We start from the raw sequence: 18,576 nt of genomic DNA, 5'->3' as shown, positions 1-18,576 counted from the left end.
TTTGTTTCCACAGCAAAGCCAGACTATCTGTGACAAGGCAAGACCCACACTTATTAACAGAGCAGCCAATCTGGGCAGGGGACAGAACAGACACAAGCAGTATCTGGAAAGAGGAATTTCCTTTGCCATTGGATCTGGCAAATTGAAAGAAAAGACACAAGATATATGCCCCTGAGTCAGTCACTGGAACCAGCGTGGAAGAAAGCAAGTGAAGAACTCAGCACCAATAGCACTTTGGGGCAGGAGAGACTGCATCACTTCTAAGTACTTAAGGTGTTATCATGGAGCCAGAAAAGTAGCGCAAAGCAAGTGTTCCACCCCAAAAAATTACACAGAAGTACTGGTTTTCCTATACAAAGTAGAAGAAGGGCTCAACCACAGCATTCAGATGACAACCATAAGTGTAATAGCCAGTCTTCTGAGTCTATTTTCAGAAACATGTGCAGACATCTTTCCTCTCTGGTCCATGATTTTGCAGAAATACACAGCTTTTGGTTCAAGGCCAAAGATGACCTTGCACCCAAGACACATCTGAATAGAATGAAAGAAAGTTTAAGGACTCAGAACTGTAGTCTTCAAATTTCTAAGATTCCAGTTACAGTGGAAATGAGAAAAAGCTGTTTCCAAAATGGCTTTGTCAACAGAAAAGCAGTAAAACTTAACAAAAAATATAAAAAATCCTTGACTATTTATCAGCACTGAAAACATTATGGGGTATGTTACCAACCAGTAAAAGCTATGAAACAGAACAAAGAATTGGGAAAATGAGTCTGTGGTTTCAAGTTTACTTTTTTCTTATTTGTTTTAGAAGTGTCCTCCCTTCCCAAGATGAGTTAGTTTTCAATTCTTCCTACCCTTTAATTCATTACTGTTTACCACATGCCCTCAAACTAGGGGAGGAGGAGAGGTGGGTAACAAATGCACAAACCCCAAGACACACATAAATGAAATCCAAAGGCCTCTCCTATTCATTGTTTCCGAAAGTGTCCAGAGGGATAAGAATGAGAGAAATGAAGATATTGCCACCTCTGGATTACAAGTAGCACCAATTAACACATTTTCACAACAGAGGGATTTTCTTACCAAGGCTTTCTCAAATTGCTTTCTGAACAATACCATTCAAATGTTAAGTTGCAGTAAAGAGAACATGCAAAACTACCCAAACTAGTGTTTCCAACAAGAAAGGAAAAAGAATTCCCATTACACTGATGCCTTTTCTTTCTTTTATTTTTAATTAGGCCTAGAGCATTAGCCTTATTTTTTCATTGCATGATCATCATGGATTTGGTACTACTGCTATTTTAACTTTAGAGATACATAAGCAATCATGGCAATATATAGATTTTTCTTTTTATATTGCTTTTAGGTCCAAATTAGTTGACAGGCACTCCTCTGAACAAGAGCCTCTTTCTGTACTTGTTACACTATGAGGTGATGAGGCTGCTGGCAAGCAGGCTTCCAGCTGGAAAGCACATGCTTGTGTCACCACATGTTCTAGTTACCACATTAAAATGACCCATAACAGGTCTCCTGGAAAGACCCAAGTAAAGCACAATTTCAGACATCAAAATAAGATGAATGTGCAGGAATCATGTGCTCAAGTATCTTGGGAAGAAGACTTTACAGAAGAAGAGCAAAACCCAGTGCTAGAGCGTGGAGAAATAGAAAACCTTGGGCTGAAGAATCATCCCAGTTAAACACAGATACTTCTTTTTGGATAAGTTAGCATACCATGCTCCCTAAAATGCTGGTTTGAGCCCTTCACATTGACTGCAACAGCAGGCAACAGATCCAACCACCCCAGTCTGCTGAACTAAACTTTCCCAGTATCCATTACATTTTGGTACTGAATAAAGAAAGGCAAATATATGACAAATTTGCTTACAGAGTTTCACTTTTTTAATACATACTGTAACTGATTATTTCTTCCCTGTCTGCCCAAATACATTAGGGCTTTGGTTTGCATCAATAATTGCTTGAAACAATTCCTTTCCTTTAATTATTGCAGTAGGCAACCATAAAAAGAAGCTGCACAGAGCTGACATGGCCATAGAAGACACAAACATTGTACAAAGAACATTATCTAAAGAAAGTTGAAGTCATAGTTAAAAATCTTAATCCAATTAGCATCAGTGATTTCACTCAATAATGTTAAATATCATTCATATTTAGGAATAACTTCTTCCATCATACATGTCTACCAAGTTATTAGCCTTTAAAAATAATAATAATAAAAAGAATGTCCCAGGAGTATTGTGCACAGATTTACTTGCCATTGCACAGTCTAGAAGTTCTGACATTTAAGATTATTTGAGAGCAAAGCTCTCCGTATTTTGTCTGTATTTGCAATTTGAAATGAAAAAGCACATCCTGCCTGTTTAAATTATTCTCAGACAGGTTGCCCAAAAAGATGATTCTAAAGATGCCCAAATGTGTATCAGCCTAAGGCCATATTGTACTTGCTTTCAGTTTCAAAGACCTCCTTTCATCTCTGAAGAATGGAATGTTGTTTACTGCTCAGGATGTTTTGCCATGTTATCATGAATGTATTACAAATGTTCTGCTTCTTGAACTAGAGAGTGTTTGTCAAAACCATTCTTTATTCTACATGAGAAGTCTTAAGCCTTTTATAAATCCTGCTCAGATATATTGGGACACTTAAAAACATTTAAATCTAAACATCCTTCTTAAGGATTGCTATCCTGCATAATTTCACAAAATAGTAAAAAAAAAGGTCTGAAGAGAAATGCTTTCCAGTAGCATGAGCCTAAGAACCAGGCACTGGAATGTGAGCTTGCATGCAAGAAACAAAAATGGTTCCACTGTCAGAATTACTTTCACCTACTGCCCTAACAAATCAGTCTATATAGCAACCATATGAGAAGCTTAAATGAAAAGCTTTTACTTGCTTAAAATACAGCAAGTAAATTTGTGACAATGGAATGTTATCAAGGTTTATGGTCAGTTTTAGGCGTGTCGTGTCCACATACTTTTAAAGTGGCAAAGTAAATAATGGATAACCAGCTTTCAACAGCAACACTGTTATCTGTCTCGCTTTGGCATAATCTCATGAAGCTTTTAATAAAGCAGACATACCACAGATTATGAGAAATAACTGAAAAGTACTTAACAGGCAGACTTGTTAAATATTCAGAAACAAATCCGACAATAATTACAGAAAACCACTATGAAGAACAGGAATAGTTACCCGATAGAAGCTTGGGGGAAGATGAGAAAAGGATGGGGAAAACTGTTCTTGTGCTAGACAGATTTTTTTCAGGTTTTTCCAGTGGTATTTAAAAAAATAATAACCATACATTTAGCTTCATGTGAAAGTGCATTAAAAAACTTCAAAGAAGAGAAGAAAAACTGCTCAAAAGCTGTGAACGCTGCTCTCTGCAGCTTGTTTAGAGAAAGACCACTGCCCTTCACTTGTGGTTAACAGGGAGCATTCAAAGACCTAATTCTATATCCATGTCAGGGAAAAAATGAGCTAAAAATTCACTGAAACAGCTCTATCTCATCTGCTTAGCGAGGCCTCTTGTCACAGTCCAGATGAAGAAAAAACTATGGGACAGTTGCCACCACTGTCTCAGTTACAATGCAAATAACCGAGGACAAGGTCCTCTCAGACTCTGCTATGCTAAAATGACAAAGTATTTTCAATCCTACCATCTATTTAAGCTTCCCAGACAACAAGAATGAAAAAGACTGAAGGGTTCATCAGAAAGGACAACTTTACCACCATTGCCTCTACACAAGAGTTACTTTCCAGGCTCCTGATCGTTGTGGTTATGTCAGGCCAACCAGACTTTCACTTGAGCAGTATTGAGGCTTCATGATAGAGGGGCAAAACTTGCTGTAACACCAATTTCTCCCATCTCCAGCAAAGATGATGACCCGTAACAGAAGTAGGCTGTCAGTCTCCTGAGGACTTCTGCAGTCACAAAAGCTTCCCAGGTACTGGGAACTGTTACTCTTCAGCACATTGAGAGATTTGCTCAGAAAAGGTTTGTTAAAAGCACTTTCAGTATTCAACTTGAGCCACAGAAGACGGTCAGGCTCATTGACCATTGAATGGTCAAGCTTTACTGACTTACTTACTGCTTTTTGGGAGAACCTAGCCAAGGTGAACTCACAGAATATTTAAGAGTCCCTATGCATTGTGCATGGATTAATGTCCACAGTCAAATGTCAAATCAAGAACCATTTCCAAAGTCATCCAAAACAGGAACTGTGAGTTCACCTGAGGGGCCATGGCAGCTACCCAGTGTGGAAAGCCACCACAGCTTGGTTACTCTCCACTACAGATAGAATTTCTCTGAGTCATCATTTCATTTAGTCCTTTACACACAGCGTTCTTTCCTTTAACACAAAATTACACACTCCCATCAAATTTGCCAGAAACAATCCTTTCAAGCACCTAACACACAAACTAGGTTTCTTACAGAATGCAACAAACCATTTTGTATGAGGGAACTCACACTTCTTCCTACAGGGAAAGATAAATGTAATTAATTCAGTAAGAAGATGCAACACAATGCAAGTCATTGCAAGCCAGGTTTGTACCTCGAGCCCAGATCCAATGTTCAGTGAATCCAACGGTCTTTTCTTCCTTGGTCCAATGGCTGCCAAAGCTGTGAGGTTGGCTTCTCTTTGTTGCATCTGTGCTAATTCCAGCTGTTGCATCTAATTGAAAAAGAAAACACATTAATTACGATACACATTATGTTCAAGGTTCTTTTTAGAGCTGTTTCAGATGGCTCTGTAGCTCCTACAGAAACAATGTGTTTCACAGCATCTTTCCCCTCTTTCTGGTCACTTCTGACAAACACCAGTACTCAGTCATGCTTGGAGCCCTATGGACAGCACTGTTTAACTAACACCTTTTATGGAGACCACACTGTGGTATCAATGCAGCCTTAACACAAGCCTTGCAGCTGCTTCCTTACCTCCTAAGGTTTGTTGTTTCTGGTTAATGGAAATTCTTGGTCTGAACTAGTTTATGAAGCTGGATTAGTATTAAAAAATTGAAGTTAGCAAGTTATGTGATCTGGTTTTATTCTTATTTCAAAATCTCAATTCCTGACTGCACAAGCAAGATACCAAATTTCCTCTATCACCTGAACTCAGCACTTATAATATAATTTTGTGAAACATTGGCAGTATTATATTATAACAGGATGCTGCTGGTTGACTGCTAGTCTTTCTTTTCCCAGTACATATTTGAATGTTCAGGAACATGTGAAGCAAGTGAGAGATACACTGCATGTTTATTTTCACTCACCTCCAAAACTGCTGAATCCTAAGAAATCATTAGAAACAACTTTCACCTGGTAACCCAAGACAAACTTGGGATGGGATAGAAACCCACAGTAAAGAGCATTAAAATAAAAAAAAAGTTTTATTCTTGTATTTTGAGATACATTCTGTTCAATAACTATCCATTCCAGCTGCTCTGGAGCTCAACCCAGTCAGGTCTGCTGACAGACTTACTGTCTGCAGACCTTGCTAACACAATCACACTGCTTCCAGATCCACTAGCTGTCCAACTTGGAGCATGGGTGGAGAAGGAAGGTTTTCCAAACATAAACCTCTGGGTGATGTCAACCCTGGGATGGTCTCACCTGCAACTAGTACAGCTCTGTAGCCCTTGTCCTCCCCATTCCCAGGACTTAGATGATTATTCACATGGGGATTCTCTGCATGGATGTGTGTGCATGTCTTAAAAAAACTGAAGTACAACCATACCACGTGCAGGAAAGCATCCAAATCTCCCCCATCATAAACCCAATGAATTACCTGGATTTCCTCACCTAGTCAACAAGATATCTTGCTTACCAAGCTTGTAACACTCTCTGATTTTGGTTGCTTTTCAGCTCTCAGAGATCCCACTTGGAGAGGAGAAGAGCAGCTGACAACTGCGCTTGCAGCTCCTACATGGTGTAAATCCCCTACTTGCTACCACTTAAATAAAGAAGAATCCAGTGAAATACTTTGGGGCTCATGGGGGGTGTTTTGGGGGAGAGAGACTTTGGCTGGGTAGTTTCAGGGTGGGTGGGGTTACAAGCCTTACTTTACATATCTAACTAGACTTTAGTGATGGTGGCAGCTTCACATCAGGTACTGCAGCAACTAGGCTATTTAAATAAAAACAGTATTTCAGGGCAAGATTCCTAAAAGGACAGTGTTCCCTGGAAGACTCACACTGCTCAAGGTTTTCCAGCAGAAATCAGGGAAAGTGAGATTTTAACAAATATGTTGAGAATAAAGTTTATGGGGGTTTGTATGTTTCAGTTTTGGAAACAGCACTATTTGCAAGTCATCTTTGATCACCCAATGTAGGCTTTTATTGTAGTAGTACTTCTTCACACAGTAGTATTTCTTCAAAGCCAGACACCATCATTCACTTACCATATACACTATTCTTGCTTTTGTGTGCAGTGTACACAATAAAAACCTTATTTACCAAAATTCACTCAATTCAGTCAGCTTGTTTTTATCTAAATATACAGGATTGCTTTCAATAATACTTTACAGACTATAAACTTTCAAACTACTAGTATTTTGCAATTGTCAGAGGTTAACTTTAGCCAGCTTAAGTAGCATAAAATGTTTAAGATAAATTTTCCTTTAATCTCATATATTGATTAAATCTCATATCTTTATATTCAGTAACACACTCCAGCCAGAGACGGAGGAAGGTGAAAATAAATTAAAAGAAAAATTTGAAACTTTGTAAACTGTGAAAGATTGAGGCAGGGAGGAGCAATAAAATACTTAGAATAAGTGTTAAATCTCAGCAATAAAATGCTGAGATTTTTGGCAGAGGCAGGTGCTAACTTCCAGCCTCAGCTGCCCAGGCTTCCAACACCTGGAGCCACTCATCCTTACAGCAGCTATGGAGCATCCCTGCAGAAGTAGAGCAGGCAGTCCTTCCTGCCAGCAGGGTAGTTCAGTCATCACGATGGTCATGTGTACATGTGTCATGTCTTCTTGCCATGAGAAGGGGCATTGCAACATGCCACACACACAGCACCCCTCTGAGGAAAGATTAAATTCCTAAAGGCTCCAGTGAAAGAGAAAACCAGAAGCGGAAAGATGATTTGCTTTAATTTAGGAACCATTGCACCCAAAGTAAAATGACTTTTAAAACCATTAAACTTAAAGCAAAACAAACGAAAGCCTTTATTAGTCTAATCATATGCTTCCATCCCTGGGAACCACTGGAAAACACATCCCCATTCCCTCTCCACCCAAAAAACACACACCAACCAGCATTACTGCAGTTAGACTTGTCAAAAATGTGTGGCTGCTGAACACCTCTGGCCTGAAGCAGCATTGAAATAAGCCCCTCTCTCCTTTTTACAGCTGCTGTAGATGGGCAGCCATGGTCAAGTGTAAGGACAAAAGGCAGAGCTATGAATTAAACACCAAGAGGGCTTTGGGTTGGCATCAGCATGTGGTGGAGGGGACTGGGCAAACTGAGGCTCTCATGGTGGAGCATCAGGATGCTGCTCTGGTTGAGGACTGGGCAGTGCCTTGGCACCATCCCCATGGAATTCTAGAGACCAAGCGTGCTGCTGGCACAGACACACTGCAGGAAGGAGCAATGCTGCTGGAGGGCAGTGCTGGCAGAGGTAACAAAGGAGAGGATGACAGGGAGACTCTATAAAAAGGATGTGCTTTCTAGATACAGAACTGATGCATCTTTGACCAGGCAGTTCCCAAGACAATGCTGGAATCACACATCATTACCAGCATCTGCTCTCTCTGATACGTTTTCCACCTCCTAGCTAGTCAAAGGATTTTTCAAATCATAGAGCATCTCACCAGGGGTTTGGAGCAAAATTAAAAAAAAAAAAAAATCATAGTCTTGTTGCATTCTATACATCTCAGGGATTTTTCTGAGAACATAATTAAGACAAATGAATTTAAACACTCAATTTCTATAATGGACTAAACAGATCCCCATTAAGCGATATGGGCAGGCATCCAAATTACCCTGCTGAAGCCAGCAAAATCATCTTTTCATCGAGTTTTTTTTCCATTTAAAATTGCACATTAAAGGTCTAAACATTGTGTGAGCAGTTAAAAGCACAGGGTAAGCAGAAGACAAGCAGATAATGTCAAGGGATACCCGAGGATACTGGCTGGCTAACTGTGGCCAGATTTTCCTAAACAAGATTAGGAAAGAGCAAGAGGTGACTGTGTGGAGTCAAATCTTTCTTTAACAGTTAGTTTTGTAGCACGTAAGTTAGGGAAGAAAGATCACTGCATAAGGGGCAGTAAAAGTAGTACATACACTTTATTAAAATATAACAGAGAAGCTGCACAGTTTCCCTTCTACAGGTCAGTTTTATTAACGTTGGTGTCTTTGAGTACGATAGGATACAAAGTGAATTGTCACACCCAGGTGAAATCATACCATCATACTTATCTTGACAACACATTGATCTTCCTTGAAGACTGAAGTGTGTGATGGCAATTCCAGAGGAGCAGGAGGGAGCTGCACCATACACTGGACCCCCAAACCAGCAGGCTGCCCCTCAACCCGACCTATATCATCTGCTGAAAGACGCTGCTCTTCCATCACAACACAAGAACCCAATACATGCTCTATTCAAAATCTGTTCCCCAAGAAGGGCAGTAAGAGGGGATGGGTTCCAGGCAAGGGGCAAATGAATGTTCATGCTTCCTTACCCCCCGCTTCCCGATTTCACATATGCTAAGAATTGCAGTACAAAGAGTTCTGAAAACCTGTGTATAAAGATCAAATTGCTATGAAAACGTCTCCGTCTCAGAACTTGTAAAATAGTCTTTGTTGCTGCTGGCCTTTTTAATAATAAAAATAGGGTTTAAAGTCTGGTCTTGCAGCAAGCAGGAATCTCTAGGGTGACACAATAACCATTTTAGTTAATCTGACCTGCAGCAGAAATCAGGAAATAAGGTACGTTTTAAAGTCCTTCCTTATAGTGAAATGGCATTTGCAGCATGGCTGTAATCACACAAAATGAAAGGTTTTAAAATTGACCTCTCTGTTCTTCACTCAATCCTCTGAGAAAAGTATTTTTTTCCCATTCACAGAAACTCTCTCACGTCTCATACACCACATTGCAGAAAATACGCAAAAATCTATTTTTACTGTTACACCAATGACATTTTTGAGGCACTTTAATATTAAAAAATAAATTTCAAGTTGTATAAGAAGACAAGAAGTACTTCAGATATAAAATGATGAAACTTTTACTTAAAGCAATACTGCAGATTGGTTTTAAACTCTTTTGCTTACGAAGTACATGATAATGTGGTTGCCTGCCTTATCAGAGCCTCAATAATGCAAGTTATGCAAATCTCAAGGCTTTCCCTAAAGAGAAAGAATCCCTTAAACACAACTGATGAAAAGTATACACTGCTACAAATAAAGTCAACTAATTCACAGCAGCTAATCCATGATGTGTACAGCAGAGGGTGGCTGTATTATCAAAGGTGGGAAAAAAAGAGAGTGTTATCTAGCTGAATACAAGTTCACCTTGGAAAAAGAGTAGATTAAAGTCTTCGTGTCTGGCCACAAAGTCCCCAGGACAGGATTCAGATATTTGATATAACCTTTCATAGAGGACAAAGTACATGAAACATTTGCTCTCTAGATCCTCAAAAAACGGTTTTACCAGGGAAGGTTTTTCTACAGGTGGAGATGAGATCACCTGTCTTAGCCAGGGCTCACAGAGCAGTAACAGGACTGAGGTTAAAGAAAAGCCAGACAGGCGGCCCTTGTCCAGCAGATGACATGCCAGCATCGTGCTGGCATGAGAAATTCATACCACTGTCTGCTTCTGCAGGCACTTCAATATACAAAGTACTAGGAAACAAATCTGAGGAGCAGAGAAAAGAAATCTCTCTTCATTTGAACACTAGAACTTATGCCTGGGGAAAAAAAAAAAAAAAGCCAAAAAATTGTCTTGGCAATGCAATAACAAATAAATACAGCCCCATGGATGTAAATGAGCTCAGAAAAAATGCTGGCAAGACAGATGTGGCTAAACACCACAATTCTGGACTTAGTTATAATTAATATAAGAGAAAGACTTAAAAGTACATGTACAAGATACTGGATTTAATATTAAGTAAAAAGTGGGGATGTCTCCACATACGACATTACAGACAGATAGAGTACAGAGTACAGGACAGATTAAATAAATATTTAAACTAACAGAAGAACTGGCAGGAAAGGAAACCAGGGAAGGCTGAAGACAACTTAATGTATGCCTAAGGGTTATGTGTGCTATCCAGCAATAAGTACATCAGGAGTAATAAAAGCACTAAAGTAGATGAACAAGAATTTTTATAAGACTGGGGGGGGGGGGGGGGGGGGGGGGGAAGAAAGGAATATAGGCATACAAAAGAGACAGAAGCTCCCAACACTATCAGCTTTCTCAATAAAGAAACTAAACAATAAATTAACAAATAGTAAAAGTCATATTCAGTCAAAGAAACTGTGATCAAATTTCAATGTCTACTTTTTTCTAGCTCACATCTGTGAAGGAGAAACTTCAGGACCCATCTGAGCCTTTTACTGCCCTTTACTGTGTATTTTTAAAGAACTAAACACTGAGATACCTTTTTAGTGGGTCCACTTATCCCACTGAAATGACTTTTCTCTTTTTTGTATCCATTCTCTCTTTTTGACCAGCTTTTTCAAGCAAGGTTTCACTGGGTTTCATTAAGTCCTCTGTTTAGTGCTTTGAAAGTTGTCTACTGCTCTCAGTCACTTCTCTCTTCATTGTCTTTGGAAGAAAGAACTGCAATTTTTTTCACATTCCCTTTAAGCATTTTAAGGAACTTGAGAAGAAAATGAAAAATAAACCTTAAAATCTGCTTTCAATCCCAAGCCTCTCACACTGGTTGTCATAAAGCTCAATGAGCATTACTGCCTCCAGCCTCTACCTTTCCTATACAAAATTTTCTGCCCTACAGGTTGAACATGGCTGAATAGCAGACTTCTCATATGGGGGACATTCTCTGAGGAAAACTGACACTTGGAGGCTGCATATTTAAACATTTACCATCCTCTCCTCTTGCCTATAATGCAATTTCTCTTCTTGCAATTGCTTCCTTTCAAACTGTTTTAATTAGCCATACAATTAGTTTCCACTGACTTTTCCCTCTGTTGTAATTTAGATTTAACAGCAGAAAGGCAGAATAGCATGCACTGGTTTGAAATGCAGCCCTGACTTATAATAGAGCTGTATGTAATACTGTAGATTTCTTTCAAGTTAATAACCCACATACCTGCTTCAGTGGCAGAATACTCCCTACTGTGGCTGTGAGCCCCAAGACCAGGTGCTTTGCCTGTCTAAAAGGGTGCAATTAAATGTTCTGGAGAATGACAGAACGTTTTTCTAGAATACCCATGAAGTAATCCCATAGGAGCAGGGAAAAAAAAAACTGGTATTCTGAGTTGATATTTCAATATGTAATTAACTCTACATGAGGTAAAAATCCAGGGCACAGTGACTTCCTGACCCCTTATTTTGGCCACTCTTGGTAAGAATTTCCAATATGTTGGAGTGTGTATTTCCTTTTGCCCGTTTTTTTTGTTTGCTTAGCTATTACTGATACATTTCTGTGTTTCCTAGGACACTTGGAACATGATTTCCCCTGTGCAGTCCCATCAGCTTGCCTTACTTGGAGGCCCAGGGAAGTTCTTGGGTGTCTGGCATCCAGAATAAAGCTCTCTATGTGCTTTCAGACACTGCTTAGGCTAACTGTGCTGCAAGGACAAGAAACAAGACTACAGCACCCCACACCAATGAAACACATTCCACAGGTTTTGTTTCAGATGCTATCACTTAGGAGAAAACTGTTCAATGACCATCAGCAGGCAGGTTTGTCCACCTCATCATACAGTCCACCCAACTCTTCCTGGCAGACAACTCTCTGGTCTTCATTATCATTTTCTTTTTGTACTTTCAGCCCTAAATTTTCCTCTATTAGCAAATTTCTAATCCAAAGCCATACTTACAACCAGTTTTATTTCATTCTCTTTCTCTCAGACAAATGGAGAAAAGTCTATTTGCAAATCCAAGAACATGCTTAATGGAGTTTGGGGAGGTGGGGCTGTTTTTCACTAAAGATAGTTGTTGCCAGCTTTCAGGCAGATGGTTTCAGGGTATTAGATGCAGTGTCTCAGCTGCTCTTTTTTTACATTCCTTCAGAACACCAATATGAGTGTCCCAAACAGGCATTCAGTCGCTTTGTAGCTAGCCCAATAGTCTAACACATTGTGGAATTTCTGTGCCTGACTTTCTACAAGACTTGTAACACACCAAATCTCTGAGATTGCCCTTTGTAAATTTTAAGGCTACATTGCAGCTAATAAAATTTATGTCTCTTTGATTATCATGGTTTGTTATTTTGTTTTTCAAAACATGCAGAAGCAGGTAAGAAACACTACAGAACAATAAAGATAATAAAAATAAAGTAATTAAGCAGAAGCTTTTAGGCTGCCATTGAAGGCTCATAAAAAAAAAAGCCAGTTGATAACTATGAGATCTTGTTTTGTTTGCAGCAACCTGTACTTGCTTTTTTGAGAGGTTAACTTCTGCCCTGCCACAAGAGTGGTCTTAAATAATTTGAACCATTGGGTCCAGAAGACTAGACAGAGAAGCAGCACAAGAGGAAAAAGAAAACAAACAGCTTGAAAATGTGAGTTGGAGGTGGTAGGGCAAGCAGCAAAGAATCAAATTACAGTAACTTGTTACCTGAGAGTGAGAGGAAATAAGGGAGTTAGAAGATTATATGAAACAGGAAAAAAAGATGGTAACTGTTGAAAAGATACTACAGAACAACTCAAATTCAGTCATTACTATGTAAGACCAAGAATGCATGGGATCATGCTGGCTCTTTGATGTTTTCTATAGAGGTTGTTTTGTCTCTACAAAAACCCTAGGGTTTGCCATTTTCCTTGCAGTCAGCTGACACTAAAGGTGTTGAATTTTCTCAGCATCTCATCTACTGCCATCTTGTATCTGTGTCAAAAAATGCACGAGTGAATCAAGTAGGCAGGAGCAAAGAGTGGGAAGATCTGTGCAGTCCCAAGTGAAGAGAGCTCCTGAGAGAGCAAGGAATGGGGCAGGCAGATCTGCTTCCCTCAGGTGCTTGCTCCACACGCTCCTTCCCTAGCTCCAGATGCAGCTGCTCCCCTTCATGTGCTGACAGGCGCCTCAAGGTGACACAAGGTAAGAGCAGGGATAAAGGTGGCTGCTGTGGAAATAAGCAAAGATGCTGTCATTAAAATACCTCTTCACCTGCTCAACCACAAGCAGGTATCTTGCCCAGATACATTCTGAGAGGTTTGCCCAGGCTCAGCCTTAAGCTTCCTGAAGCTGTAGTACAAAAGCACACCCACTTTTGAAGAGGATGGACAGAAGTACAAAGAAACTGGGAAAAATTCCTTCACCAAAAGGTTTGTCAAGCGTTTGAACAGGCTGTCCTAGGAAGTAGTTGAGTCACCATCCTTGGAGGGATCTAAAAAATATTTAGATGTGGCACTTAACACAGTTTAGTGATGGCTCAAGACTTGGCAGTGCTGGGTTAACAGTTGGGTGATCTTAGAGGTCTTAGAGGTCTTTTCCAAACTAAACAATTCTAAGGGATCAGAGTTTATATTTAGAATTATAGTACATACTGTTTAATACTGACATTTTTACAGGTCTTCTGCAATGAACTGTTCATATGGCTGGCTTGCACATTTGACAGTATCCTACACCTACTCAATTTAGGAAAGCTCATTTCAGGAAAGGGGAAGAAGCCACAGATAAACCATAAATACAGCAGCAAGAATCACACTGACTGAACATTTTCTTTGTAACTGGAAGCACTATAGAAAGTAGAACAGGAAACAGCAGAAATCACCTAAAAAAAGTCAGGGTTTAATAGTGCAAACATCATGGACAATGAGAGGACTGCATCCTCTCAGCCTGAAGAGGCAGATAAAGCAGAATGAAAAACAGGGGTAATTTACCCAGACTGCAGGAACACCACTGCACAAAGAGCTGGTCCGTGAGGAGAGCAAGGACAAAATTCTTGAGTGCACAAAGCAGCAGCTTGGGGCAAGCCTTGCAGCTGTCTCAGAAGGAATGTGCACTTTCCATAGGTATTAAAATCTACTGAAACAGGTGAAAGAGGGAAATAAATATAGACTTAATTCATGGCAAGCTACATAGGCTAAGAATATAGGAAAGTAAATGACTTAGCATAGGGGAACTTTGAGGCAATAGGTCATGCAAAAAGGGATGAAAAGGTCACAGCAATTATGTATAGCCTTTTGCATAAAAGAATCCACTGCAGAGTCTCTGGATGTACTTCCAGCAATGTTAAGATGTTGCTTCCAGCTACTGGATGACAGCACATCCTGGATTTATAAGTATTCATAATCAGGATGTACACCCTGTATTTTGGGAAACTTTGCTTTAGAACATGCTACAGTGCCATTACTCCACACCCTCTTCCTTCTCCCAGGGGGTCACCATCAACATACAAAAGACAGCTTTGAGGAAGGCAGGTCCATATTAATTCTTAAAGAACTATAAGCAGACAATCAGATCAGACTTTCCGGCAGATACTTGAGTGGAGTGACCTGGAAAGGATCTGATTCCAGATGACAGAGGCATCAAAGTTTCCAAGTTTGGTTCCTTAGGAGCAGACTATAACCACAACATGACAAGACAGACAGACAAGGGTAAGCCATTTCAAGCCTTCATCCCAATGTACATCATGCTTCTGTGTTACCAGTTTTAGTCTTAGGATATTTGTTGACTTTTATTTTGCTCTTATTCCAGTCCTATTCATGCTTGCATTTTTTCAATGCAAATGTGTGCTGACCAGTTTTCTCCAAACTGTCAATAAAGTGCTAATTTTTTCCAGCTGCATTTGCTCTCTTTTCCACTCTCCATCTTGAGATGGTCCCAGATGAAGAAGCACCACTGGCACAGATGGTGGGCATTCCCATTCTCCATGTGAAGCTTGGAGAAGCTTCTGGCTGCCTCATTCTCTGGAGAACAAAGCAGCAGGACAGAGGGCAAGTGAATACCAACACAAAGATCTATGTTGCCCCAAGAGGCACACCTGCCTCCTCTTCTTTCGGTGGAACAGTTGCAGACTGTCATTCTGGGAGCAGCACAGCATGGAGAAACACACAGGACAAAGAGTGATGCAGGTTGTGTTAGTCTGGCACAAGATGAGATGCACTGAAGGAGGGGAACTCAAGACATATTATAACAACAAGCACTAAAATTATATGCCTTCCCTGCTCTGTTGGCTCCTTTTTTTGTACACCACCATGCCACTTTTTAAAAGAGATCTCATGAAAAATATCAGTGAATCTAATCTAACCTTCTTTGTGTTCTAAATATGCAAACCACAGAATACTTTTAATGATTTTACACATTATTGTTCAGAAAACAAGAGAAAAAAAGCTGCATAAATGAATTGCTTTGCAGTTGTTATTAAAAGAAAGTACATCTAGAAAGATCAGATGATGCAGAGGTAAAGTCACCTACAAAACATGAAAGATTAGCATCACCCACTGATTGTTGATCCTGGTGGCACTAGAGGCAAACTGGGAAGGGCTTTAGGGCAACTTTGTGCTCACAGATTGTAGCAATGAAGGAAGAGTTGTAAGCAGAAACAAAGAATTAAAAGATAGATAGTAAAGCAAGTTCCTTCTTTCTCATTTTACAAATTTCATCTACTATGGTGCAAATTCAGAGCATTGATTCAAATACTATTTTACTGGATTTCCATTTGTTTTGCCTGGGCTCCTACATTAATCCAAACAATAAGGGCCTTTAAAGCATTCATAAATAACCTGCTGCTGCTGGCACCTAGGAGCCAAGTGCAGCAATGTTAAGCAACAACAAATTTCATAGTTCAAGAGGCACAGTTAAGGAAAAAGGTTGCTCAGAAAATCACTCTCATTTAGCACAAAGATCCTTAAAAATTGCATGAAATCAGTCAAGTAACTATAGAAACCAATTTCTTCAGCTCTGTATCACACGTCTCACACCTCAATTGTCTTTATTATCGTCTGCTGTCAGATCCTTAATCAGAAATGTGAACAGGCTTCATGATTTATTCAGCAGGGACAAGAATCTGTAGGTCAAGTGAAAAATTTCACACACACATACACATGCACACACATCTTCAACCTTAGGTACTTTCATTTCATTCTGTTCCCAGTAGCTCTGGGGGCAACTCCAGTGAGATCCAATATTAAGGCTCAATTAAAATAAGCTCCAATTAGTGGAGCTTTTTTCTCTCAGGCTAGAAAAGTCAGGAAATGGATATTGGGAAATGTAAAAAGTCAGCTACTGAGAGGAGGCTGCAGACATAAATGAACTTATTTGTTGATTTCTACAGTTGCTATGCAGAGGCCTCTGGGAGTAAAAGCTTAACCAGTCTAAGCTATAAACTAAAACCCCTGCAGCTAAACATGAACTGTGTGAAACAAGGGCTCCATTCCAGAACAGAAAACTGCTGGGCCCAGAAAATTAAAAGCCAGAGGCGTTTTCCATTTAAAACTAAATCCCAGTACCGCCTCCCAGCCAAAGAATTATAAGCAGTATCAGATTTACAAAACGAACAATTACCCTGGAAAAATGTAGCCTATTGTACAGTCCCAGATGCTAAATCTCAAAGTTTCTTTTTTTTTTTTTTCTAATCCCACATTATATTCCTACCAAGTGTACTGCTGCAGTTTACAAAGGACTGTTTCGAGACAGGACTGAAACTGCAAAAATAAAATGTTAAAAAAAGAGAGCTCATAATTCATTGACCTCATTTGAAGCACTGCCCTTGCCTGTGGCAGTTCCTGTCCTTCCCCAAGGCCTCTGCAAATGGTATGCAGCAGCAAAATAAACCCTGACCTAATTGCCAGGACAGGGCTGCCAACCTTCTCTCAACACACAAAGGCAAGCATGGTAACTGGAAACTCCTACCTCTTTCGCTTTCTGCTTTAACCGCAGTTGCTCTGGATCTTCTTTATTGGAACGGCTCTACCAAAGGAAGAAGAAAAAGACTGAACAGAAATTACTGGCATCCAAACACCATCCTATCTGTTAAATATTTAATAAATGACAGTTTTCTCTGGTGATTGAAAGATTTAGCTCCAGGGGTGAATGCCTCAATCCAGACTGGCTTCCATCCCCCTCCACGCACATACGTGCACACCGCTCCTCATCTGGGCCGGCTGCCTCTGCTCTAGCCAGAGGCAAGATTAAGCTGAAAATGATGCTAACAATGTCAGTCAGGTCCAGTCTAGGCATGATGTTGTTCATGTCAGCAGCAGACACTTAAAAAGGACAGGAAGTATAGGAAAGAAAGGGAGCTCTATTCATGCAGGCACAACACTGTTCCTTCAACTCTAGATTAGGCTTCCACCCAAGCGGCTCCAGAATTCGGCTTGAAACAAAACCAAAAGAAAAGAATCAAGACAAGATTGTCAATTCACAGCTGATGAAGCAACATCTACTGTCGTAGTTTTTTTTCCCTCCTTTTCCTGAGGGGAAGGAAGAGAGAAGAAACTTATTCTGTACTAGCAATAGCTCCATCAGGGGTTCATGGATGCTGTGGTACCAGCTCTAAGGCTAGCCCTCTGAACTTGACTACAGGAAAATAATACACCTGCAAGGGTGGAGGATCTCACCAGGCTTCTGTTTCAGAGGCAAAAAGAGATACAGGAAGGACATTTATAGATTTTTACTTCATTTTGACCAGTAGAAATAATCTCAAAAGAGTAGTTCACCCCACCACACATTTCAAAGGACTCTTGTGGACTTTTGAAAAAATGTAAATAGGTTAAATCCTTTTCTGTATAGCTGCAATTGTCCTAAACATTATAGATTTTCAGTGACAGAATTAATGGTTACTATATTTAAAGCAGAAGTAGGAGAAACCTGAAGATGGTCACCAATCTAGAGGATATGACTACTTCCTTGGAAACTTAAGAGTTTTACCTTGGCTGCTCGAAGCAACATTTCACGTTCCTCTTCATCTTTTCTCTGCTTTTCTAGGTGATCGAGCTTCTCAAGAAATCTCAGTTGAGCTCTGGTGTCACTACATACGATGTACTTATCACTCCCCTGAAAAAAGAACTTAGTTATAGACAACCAGGAGCTCATAAACCTAGTGGGAACAATCTGAAAAAAACAACACTATTTTTCAAAGCTGAAAAGTATGGGCTGTTTTATAAAGACTTCAGGTGGTAGGTAGTCATTTACACATCTCCTCTCCACTGAAGCATGTTTCCAGGTGTCTGTGACTAGTAAGAGGTTATTGAACAAGTGACATTAACAACATCCAGTCTATACTGACTATAATAACAGAAGTCTTCCCTAACCTTAGACTAAAGACTAAAAAAATTTTGTTTTAAACCACCAACTTCATATCCAGTAAACATGTCAGTAAAGAAAAAGGAATTGTAAAGCAGCTGGGCATAATATCTTTTCTCCTTTGAAAGAAAAAAAATTAGAACTTGACATTATAAGTTTCTAGTGTTTTGGGTTCCAATTTCAG

General features: G+C 39.8%; 1 protein-coding gene across 1 annotated transcript in view; it reads right to left on the bottom strand.

The window, feature by feature from the left end:
- The window catches only part of TAF4B (TATA-box binding protein associated factor 4b), a 69,526-nt gene that overhangs the window by 6,520 nt on the left and 44,430 nt on the right, over positions 1 to 18,576 (bottom strand). Inside the window, exons 12-14 of the mRNA XM_041399222.1 lie at positions 18,018 to 18,143; positions 17,001 to 17,057; positions 4,570 to 4,689 (exon numbers count right to left, since the gene is read on the bottom strand). Coding sequence (XP_041255156.1) covers positions 4,570 to 4,689; positions 17,001 to 17,057; positions 18,018 to 18,143 — 303 coding nt within the window. The remainder of the gene's footprint in view (positions 1 to 4,569; positions 4,690 to 17,000; positions 17,058 to 18,017; positions 18,144 to 18,576) is intronic.

The sequence above is a fragment of the Onychostruthus taczanowskii genome, unplaced genomic scaffold, assembly GCF_017590055.1.
Source record: "Onychostruthus taczanowskii isolate IOZ18803 unplaced genomic scaffold, ASM1759005v1 scaffold16, whole genome shotgun sequence".
Classification (NCBI taxonomy): Eukaryota; Metazoa; Chordata; class Aves; order Passeriformes; family Passeridae; genus Onychostruthus; species Onychostruthus taczanowskii.
Note: the sequence above shows the minus strand (reverse complement) of the source record. Positions and strands in the feature narration are given on the sequence as shown.